This window comes from Tyto alba, unplaced genomic scaffold, assembly GCF_018691265.1.
Source record: "Tyto alba isolate M040663 unplaced genomic scaffold, T.alba_DEE_v4.0 Super-Scaffold_19, whole genome shotgun sequence".
Taxonomy (NCBI): domain Eukaryota; kingdom Metazoa; phylum Chordata; class Aves; order Strigiformes; family Tytonidae; genus Tyto; species Tyto alba.
The window spans coordinates 13077816-13087288 of record NW_024881281.1 but is presented as its reverse complement, the minus strand read 5'-3'; the positions used below and the strand labels follow the sequence as shown (position 1 = coordinate 13087288).

The 9473-nt window shown below is 45.1% G+C and overlaps 1 protein-coding gene across 1 annotated transcript in view; it reads left to right on the top strand.

Annotated features, from left to right (window-relative positions):
• Positions 1-49: 49 nt before the first annotated feature.
• The window catches only part of BAZ1B (bromodomain adjacent to zinc finger domain 1B), a 50444-nt gene continuing 41020 nt past the window's right edge, over positions 50-9473 (top strand). Inside the window, exons 1-3 of the mRNA XM_042791407.1 lie at positions 50-315; positions 6617-6733; positions 8840-8984. Of these exons, the coding sequence (XP_042647341.1) occupies positions 203-315; positions 6617-6733; positions 8840-8984 (375 nt within the window). The 5' untranslated portion in view covers positions 50-202. The remainder of the gene's footprint in view (positions 316-6616; positions 6734-8839; positions 8985-9473) is intronic.

The following is a 9473-nucleotide window of genomic DNA, read 5'->3' as shown; positions in this document are numbered from 1 at the left end:
CTCCCGCGGCCGCGGCGGGGGAGGCGGGCCCTGCGGCGCGGGAGGCAGGTTCGGGTGCGCGCGACGAGGCCGGGCCCGCCGCCTGCCCGGGAGGGGGAGGGGAATCTCCCGCCATTTTTCAATCCTCCCGCCCGGGTCCCGCCGCCGCCGGGGTCGCCGCGCGGATCCGCGGGCAGCGGCCGGGGCCCCGCCTCGTCCCGCCATGGCGCCGCTGCTGGGCCGCAAGCCCTTCCCGCTGGCCAAGCCGCTGCCGCCGGGGGAGCCGGGGGAGCGGTTCGTCATCCCCCACACGCAGGAGGCCTTCCGCACCCGCGAGTATCCGCTTGTCCTGGGGGCGCGGGAGGGGGCCGGGGCGGGCTCCGGCGGCGCCGCTGTCACCCCGCCGCGGCGGCCGGCCCGGGGCCGAGCGGTCCCGCTTGGGGCTGGGCGCGGGACCGGCCCCCGTGGCGGCCCCGGTGCTCCCGGGGGGGGGGGGCGCAGCGCGGGGCCGAACAAAGCCGCGGTGGGGCGGGCGCGGAGCGGGGCCGTTCGGCTCCTCCGGGTCCGCGCCGGGAGGGGCCCGCGGTGCCGCCGCGCTCGGGCGGGGGGCGGCTGCTCCCCGGCGGGGCTCTGCCCCGGTGTGAACCACGGCACCGGGCGGGTGGAGGGCGAGGCAGCGCGGGCACGGCGAGACACCAGCCGGGAACCGGGAGCTGGTTGCGGGTGGGTAGGGGCTGGTTAATGCAGTCAGTGCAGGGGCAGTTCTCGAGGGGATTTGCGGTACAAGCGTGGGGGGTGTCTCCCGTGGGTGAGGGGTAGCACTGAAACTGGAGACTGCCATAGGCGGGAGGATAAAGTAGCGCCAGAGGAAGCTCGCCTGTGGAGAACTCGGGTTTTCATTCTGAATGTATCTTCTTCTGGGCTGCTTTTGAGTGAAGAACTTTGTTTACCTATTTATTTTTAACGATTCCACAAGAGTCAGCGTGTGACAGTCCTTGAGCAGCAGGAAGTGGAGGTGGGCAAGGCAGACAACTGTCACAGACGATATACAGCCACGAGGGCAGAGTTACTTTACTGTTCAGGTCCCCGGTAGGGCTGGACAGGCAGGACTTGTGTGCTGTAACCTGCAAACTGCTGCTTCAGGAGGCTGGTTTGTTGCTTGTGTTATAAGGATCAAAATCTGAAGAACTGAGGACCTAAGGAAGGACTGGAAGTGAGATGGAAATGCATTAATATAGGAGCATACCTTAGAGGTCTTGGTGGCAAGCAAGACAAAGGGACTCCAGAACTTAAACAGACCCCTGTATTGCAGAGTATCTTGTTACTTCACTATGAAGAACAGCCAGTGAAAGCCCCTAGGAAGGATTAGGTAGCTTTTGAAGAGGAAACGTATATCTGAGTGCAGATAGGCATTGCTAATGCATTCAATAAAATGAGATTGGGTAGAGCATTAAGCGTTTCCTTTTTAACAGTATTTTAAATTAAAGTATTCAGCCTGTGACTCAAAACCCTGCTATTGTGGTGTGTGCAAACTGAAAGTAGCTCAGTCATCCATCAGACCAGGTGGAGACCTGCTCTCTCTTTCACTGGGAGGAGCAATTAGTGATCAAAAAGGCAGTTTAAGCCTAATTGCTACTTTTGTAAAAGAAGACCTGGCTTTAAGGTTTGCCTACCTTGTAGGAACAGCACAGAGGAGTTACAGGGCACTATCTGAGAGCATCAGTCTGTTGGTATGGCTCTGGTGGATCTCTCAGTAGATGGAGGACATGCTTCTGCAGACACTTGGATGATAGTAACAGTAAGAGAAAATAAGGGGCTGTTTCTTATCCTCAGAGGGGTTGTCATTGTCTGCAGGTTCAAAAGGAAAGAGGAAACCAATGCAAGCACTGAGGTTCTAGAGAGATGCTCTTCTCTTTGAGAAGGTACTTTATGGGCTGCCGTGGGAGGCGGACAGCCTATCATGTTCTAGAAAGTTCATCTTGGTAGATAGACGTCATGAAGCTAAAAAGAGAAACTAAGTAATGTTGGGTTTCTGTCTTGCTTTGTTGACTGTGTATAATATAGGCTAGGCAAAAAGTAGAACAGAAAATTGCAAATGAGTCAGTAAGTTGAAGGGAGATGTTACCTAAGAAAGACTTGGAGGGTGTTCTTTTTTGCCACTTCTGTTTATCCTAGATAGCTCAGAGGAATGGCTTTTGTGGATGGAAACGGCCTGCAGATGGGGTGTGTCAAGAGGTACCTGAGTCTTGGCTCAGAGCAGTGCTTGGTGGTGTTTATGCTGAGGCCTGGCAGAATATGTTCTCCTGAACTTTTCTTTTTCCACCTGGAAAAACTATCGATCAGCCCTTTCCCTGAAGGGTGTACAGGTTCTTATGCTGCACAGCTATGAATGAGGCATTTGAAAGACAAAAAAGTTCTTAAGCCTCCCTTTGTTAGGGTTTGAAGCTGTAGGTTGGGTTGAACAAAAAATGGAGATTGGGGTATTTTATATGAAGAGAGATGTCTGCCCTGTGGGTTTGTGTTAAGAAGGTGTCTCATAGCAGCAGACAGATAGGCTGGTCATCAGAGCTCAGGTGTTTATTTGGGTCTGATTTGTAGCTTTATAGGCCTTCCTTTGACTGCCAAATCCTCTGAAAACCTTTTAAGAGAAACCATGCTGTGTGGAGCCCGTTGAGTCCTGGCAAAGCCATGGGCTCCTGGTGTCTGAGTGAGCCTTGTTAATTGTGTGGGTGTGGGGATGGGTGGATTGCTGGGCAGTCAGAGATAGACCCATCTTTGGAGGAGCTCTGTAGGGTCTGCTCTGAGATGTGAGATGTCAGGCAAATGCTTCACATGTGGTATGGTCTTGTCTGGTTTATGTCACCTGTGCACCTGGTCTGTGATGCATGTACTGAGCATGTGGTGTCTGCCAAACGCCAAATTTTGTTCCCTGATGAGCAGATCATCTCTTTTGTTGGAACGTGGGACTGCTACAGTGTGTATTCTGCTGTACCAGCTGCAGTTTGGAAAACCATGCTGCCAGCTCAAGAGGTGCTCAGTTCAGAGAGCTAACCATCCTGGACTGGCCAGAGGGGACTATTCAGCCAGAGCTTTCCTTCATCCATCACTGTACAGTTTTGGGAAGCTATCTTGCTTTCCTCCTCAGATAAAATCTTGCTGTCTATCTTTAGTGTTTTTGTATGGTAAGCAGCACAAGAGAACGTGAGGAATGTATTTGGCATGCAAGTTAAAGGCTGTTCACATTGTCATGTGTGATACCAGCCGGTTAAACTCTGGCTGAAAGATGGCAGCACCAAAGCATGGTCGTGTCACACTCTGCAGCTCTAGGTGAACTTTGCCGCCCGCAGAGGGAGTAGTGTCTTGTAAATGTACCGACCTTCCTGGTAAGTTTGCCTTCTTAGCTAGTGGAAACAATTAAGATACTCTAAAGCTATTTTAGAGTTGATAGTCATTTCTGGGAGAGCATCAGTAACCCAGGCAGAAGTAAACTATGTATGCACTTAGTCATCTTACGCAGTGGTTAGCTTGTTTACTTTCAAACATTTTTCTTTTAAAAGGGTCCCTTGTTTTTACTGTAACTTTGTTTTCTGCCTTTCAGCATTAAGTGATCTTTAGTTTGATGCAAACAGATGTGAGGTATTAACTGTTACACAGTGGGTAGTCAACTGTTTAATTTAACATGTGTGTTATTCATGGTTTTTTGGCTGATGTTCACAAGTAGCTAGTGTTGTCCAGGGCTTTTTTTATTTATTGTTGTGTTGGGAATTTGTGGCAATGGCAGCTCCAGCAATGTAGAGATGTGTTGGTTATAGCATACCATTAAGCCCTGACTTGTAGACCGGAGTCAGACCTGCTGAACAGTCTGAAATTTCTTGGGTTTGTTTACAAACTGAGTGGAAAGGACAAATAGTGTATGTGTAATGGAAAGTGTGACCTACAGTAAACTTTGCAAAAACATCCTCCTGTGTTTTGGCCTTGTGCTGGCCCCAGGATTTCAAAGCAGGACCTGGCTTGGGAGTTCATGGCAAAGCACAAAGGCAGAGTGGGCACTGTGGGCATGAGTCTTGAGTGCTGGTTAAGGAATGTGTTCAGGGGTCAGTGTTAGATGAGCTGACCAGCTGTAGGTGGAATTAAATTGCATTTGAGAGGCAGAGCTGAGCTGGGCAGGGAAATTGCTATACCTGCTGCTTTTAAACTCAGTGTTGATCTGAAAAATATGGGTGCTGATACAGTGCTGCTAAGTTTGTTCTCATAGATGTGTACAAGGAGGGGAAAATTCTTAGAGAAAATTCTCATGGATCTTCCTGTCAGTGTAGGAAATGGTGTTAGGAAAAAAAATGTATCAATTGTTTTTAAACTGGACATCAGCATTTATTTGCTATCCCTGCTGGAAGGAAATGAATCTCCTCACAGGTCTAGAGAAAAGAAAGTTGATAGATGGAGGAGGGAAGAAGACCGTAATTTTATTTCCCAGCCGTATCTCAAATATTTGTTTATAGTTAGGCTACGGAAGGTTTATTAAGTAGTGTGTTTGTCATCTTTATTAAGAAGTGTGTCTTTCCCTTATCTCTCATGTTATGGCAACTGCAAGTCCTTCTTATCTAGGTGGTGTCCACAGGCACACAGGAGGAGAGCCTAGGGCAGAGTGAAGGTTGCTGAATGAAGCTGAAGACTGCTGTTGCTTGTATGTTTAGGTTCCTGTCTACTGTGAAGATTGAATTTGCTTTTATCTCTCCTTTTTGTGGGAAAGGCATAGAAAGGAGTAGTAGTATGGTTGCAATTTAGTTATTAAAGTGGTTAGTTGCTGTAAATACAAGGAGGACTCCTGGCTTCTTGTTTGATTTTTTTTTTTTTTTTTCCTTTTTTTTTTTTCTTGCCTCCTAGCTCAGTATCACTACAAAAACTTGTTAAAGTCACATTTCTGGTCTGATTGGTGGTGCTGTACAAATGAGTTCCTCTGTAAGCTGTGGTTACTCCTTGCCACTTGCTGCACAGCAGCGATGGTGCTTCCTGCCCCTGCCCTGTATCTCTTGTTTCTATGGAAACTTGATTGTCTTTGAAACCTCGGAGTGGGGTAAGAATTGGCCAGAGGGCTCAAAACTTCGTGGTGTGATGACTTGTCAGATCACTGTTTAAGAGCAGGTAAGCTGGGGAACAGCAGGATTTCTCCTTGCTTTTAAGACCTGATCCAGGCAGAGGGAATACTGTCAGCAGTGGCACCTCCACTGGAGGTGGCTTCGTTCCTGGCTTTTATTCTTGCATTGCACCAGTTGCTGTGGCTGTAAGATACCTGTATATCAGCATCTACAGTGCAGCTTCTGTACCTTGTTGTGCTTTACCTTGGGGCTGTAAAGAAATGTCCAAGAAAATTGACTTTGTTGGAGTTGTAATTTGGCTTCCTAAGAGGAATCTTAAAAAAAAAAAAAGTTGCACGAAAATTTTCTTGAAAGACAAAGCATATGCAGGATATGGTGAGTGACGCTGTGTCTCATGGTTCTGCCTTAACAGGAACATGAAGCAATCTATGTGTTCCCACAGAGACTCTCATAATTAGCACTTGTGCTGCAGCGGGCTGAGCTGCTGTAGGGGTTACAAGTATGCTTTGTACTCTGTGTTTGCTTTTCTGCTGGAGAGCATGCTGAAGGAGAAGGGAACGATGCTTTTCTTGCCTCTTTTATAATTTCTCCACTTAAATTACCATTGGGAAGCATATGACAACTTAAGCAGGCTGCCATGGGGTAAATTGGTATGGATTTCCACTGTGCTAACTTTTCTGATAATTGTGCCAGCACATAGAAAGTATGATGTAGCTTATATCTGTTTACACTGACAGCTAGTTACTGCTTAGGTGGAATGGGTAGAGCATAGCCACAGATGCTTACAACAGAGTAGCTAATGCTGTAATTCATAATGCTGTGCGCACCAGGGTGACTTGCCTGTGTACCCATTAATCCTAACGGCCAGAATAACTTGACCTTGAGACTGTGGTATGGGAAACAGGTAATGTAGTTGGTGAGAAAGATCCTCATGTTGTGCTAACCCAGGAGGCTTCTTTTGTTGGAAACCAAAGGAAAGGTGGCCTTTCTAGTGATTTAACTTTTAAAGCTTTTAGGTTTTTTCCCAAAAAGATTAGGGGTACTGGGTAGACTGGTAATTTGCATCAAGAGTTTGTAACACCACCCTAAGGCATTAATAGTAGTAGTTCCCCAGTGGTTATTGGCAAGCATTTAGGCCACGCCATGTCTCCTGTGTGTGCTTGTGATGTTGTTTGTGCTGTTTTCCGATGAATCGGACTAGAAAAGCTGAGAAGTAACTTAGTGATGCCACAAAACTTTCAGCCACGTGTATTCCCCTTGTGTGGTTCAGCTGAACTGATGGTGCTGTGGCACCTTCTGCATGTCAGTGCTGAACAGGAAGGCATTTCAGCTGCAGAAAGCTCTGGTGCATCCCGGTCTGGAAACATATTGGATTTAATGCAGCATCTCAAAGGTAGATGCAGGGTCAAGCTGTGCTGTAGAGATCCTCAGCCTTTGTGCACTCCGATAGTAAGGGTTTAATTGAATTTGGTTGTCTTGTGTTACTGTGATAATGCTCTTCACTGCATAAATCCTGTTTTCCTGAGCTGACACCTCTACAGAGAGTACGAAGCGCGTTTAGCTAGGTACGGCGAAAGAATATGGACATGCAAAAGCACAGGAAGCAGCCAGCTGACGCACAAAGAGGCTTGGGAGGAGGAGCAGGAAGTTGCTGAGCTGTAAGTACCAGTGCAGAAATTTGTATGTGTCTATCTTTAGGCATTGGGGCAGGAGAGTGGATTTGGGAATGATACCAGATCTGGGGATTCTGGAGCTGAAAGCAAATCAAGTACAAATTTGATGCCATCACTAATGCAGTTGAGTAATGTACTTGTTTAGTGTTGTATCTTGGTATTACTTGAACCAAAATAGTTCAGCATATGGTACTTGGTGTATTTTAAAGCCCCTTGAGTAATGGGAATTTTTCGGGTGGGGGGTGGGAACAAATCTTGAAGGAGCTAAAGTAAAAATGCGGTAAAAAGAGGCCATTGAAGTGCTTCACATTGGCCAGGTCTACAGCTGTAATTATTTTTTCCAGATCTGCATTGGAATCAGTTGTTTTACTAAACAAAAAATTTGTTTTGGAGTGAGATTTGGGGGGGGATCTGCTCTACTTGAAACAGTAAAGAACAGAGGGAAACTATCAAGAGCCATGACTCTGTTCACCCGAAGTGTTCCTCTGGGCTGCTGGTCCCTGACCTCCCCCTCCAGCAGGCAGCACAGGCGTGGAATCTTTGGTTGAGATCCAGTGACCCTTGCCATAGAAGTGAATTTTCTGTAAAGGTGCAAGTCATTGGCTCAACCGACATACATAACTTAGTTTGTGATTAACAAATTGTAAGAATTATGCCAAAAAAATGGCATATTTATATGTTCTGGGAACTGATGACTTGGAATCTTGTGACTTTTTTTTCCTGGATTTAAACTGGGGAGATTGTCTGCAGTACTACCGAAGAAGTTAAATTTTCTGCTGGCTCTCATGAAGAATCCACATGTCTGATTCACTGGCAAAAGAGTTAATAGCCTTAGCCTGAGGAGAAATTCCCCATCATTTAAGGTTAATCGAATCCTTAAAGGCAACAAATAAGAAAACTATTTGCTAATAGTCCTAAATTATCTGTGGGTTCAAGCACTATTGTCTTCAGTCTTTCTTCCCTAATGTTCTTGTTTGAGGAGGGTACAGAGCTAGCTCCATAAATTATAATCCTGAGTCAAAAAGCACTGGTCTAGTGTAGTTTACTTTTGGTAACAAATGTTGCATTGGTTGGTCACTTCTGAAAACATTAAGAAATGTAAATGAACTATAAATGTAAGCTTTCTCAATAACAAATTTAGCTGTAGTCTCTAAATGTGGGGAAAAAAAAGACTCTGTGAAATGAGATTTTGGTTTTGTCTCTTTGAAATGGGATTAAAAGCTTCCCTAGCAGTTTGCTGGATGCTTTAATACCTGACAATAGTTTGAATGAAAAAAGTTAATTTAGGCAGCTTGTTAAAGGGATACATTTGTTCATGGCAGTTGTAGAACAGCAAATACAGTTGAGGATTGTCAGCAATGGATTCCTGAATCTGGGAAGCTAAAACGATTTTGGAAAAAGGGAGTATTTTGTTTCTCCTTACAGTAACTTGAAGTGGACTTTACTTTTTAGCCAGAAAACTTTATGCAATACATTTCATAGCGCTGCTATCAGCCAACTGACCTGATCTTTTGGGAAGCAAATCAGTCAAGTAAATTTGTAATAGTACTTTATCTTCTTTGAATGTAAAAAATTGAAGATCATGACATAGCAAAACACGCAAAATATTTTTCTCTGGAAAGATAATTTAACTGTGTAAGCCTGCTTCTATCTTCTTTACTGTGTTAGCAGTCTGTTTGGGAAGAAAGAAATGCTAAATGTTCATCAGCATCGTGTTACTGTTGGAAGCAAAAATTTTAAAGTAACAAGACCCGGAATAATGACATGGTCTTGGTATATATTTAACACCTTAAAGAGAGGCAGTAATAACCAGCAAGAAAGGGTTCACCATCAGTGCTGCATTTCCAGAATGCTTTATGGTCTTCCTTCTCAGAAGGACAAGTACAATTTGTATTGTCATGCCAATTAACGCTTTTTGGGGGGTGCTGGGGGGAGGGCAGCAAAAAGCCCTTAGATGTTTGCATGCTAATGTGGCATCTGCCTCAAACATTGTCCTGCCTGTTAATGTTCCTGGAATTGTGAAATGGGAGGCTACTTTGCATTTTGGCTTTTATTCCCTGAATAATGAAAACTTCTTATGTGCTTGCTCAGCTTGAAGGAGGAGTTCCCCATCTGGTATGAGAAACCGGTACTGGAAATAGTCCACCACAACACTGTATCTTTGGAAAAGTTGGTGGATGCAGCTTGGCTGGAGATCATGACCAAATTTGCAGTGGGAGAAGAGTGTGACTTTGAGGTAAGGATCTGTTTTCCATTTTATCTCATGCTTTTGCACAGAGCTAATTTTGCACATCTAAAGGCAGGAAATGGAAAGAATGTTAGCCACTTACATTATCAGAAAGATGGTGAGAATTTATTTTCTATAGAATCGCAGTGATGACACCTGCTTTTGAATGCAAAAAACAGTTCCATAAGCAGAAGCATGTGAATGACCCGCACCAATGACAAGAGCAAAGTGACTGAGCTATATGTGTGCTTGGGGAAATGGAGATATATTTGTTATACTGCTTAATTATGTGATGGTCTGTGTATATATTTAACTATATATAAAAATACATATTTTGATTAAAATAAATTAAAAATTATAATCTACTGTAATCATTTCACCTAACATGTTCCCAGAAGGAGTAGTAGTCTTAAACTAATGTGGCTTTAAGTCAACTGCTTGCAAATCTCTAATGATGTTCTAATGATTAGAAAATTCCTTCCAAAACTGGGAATGATG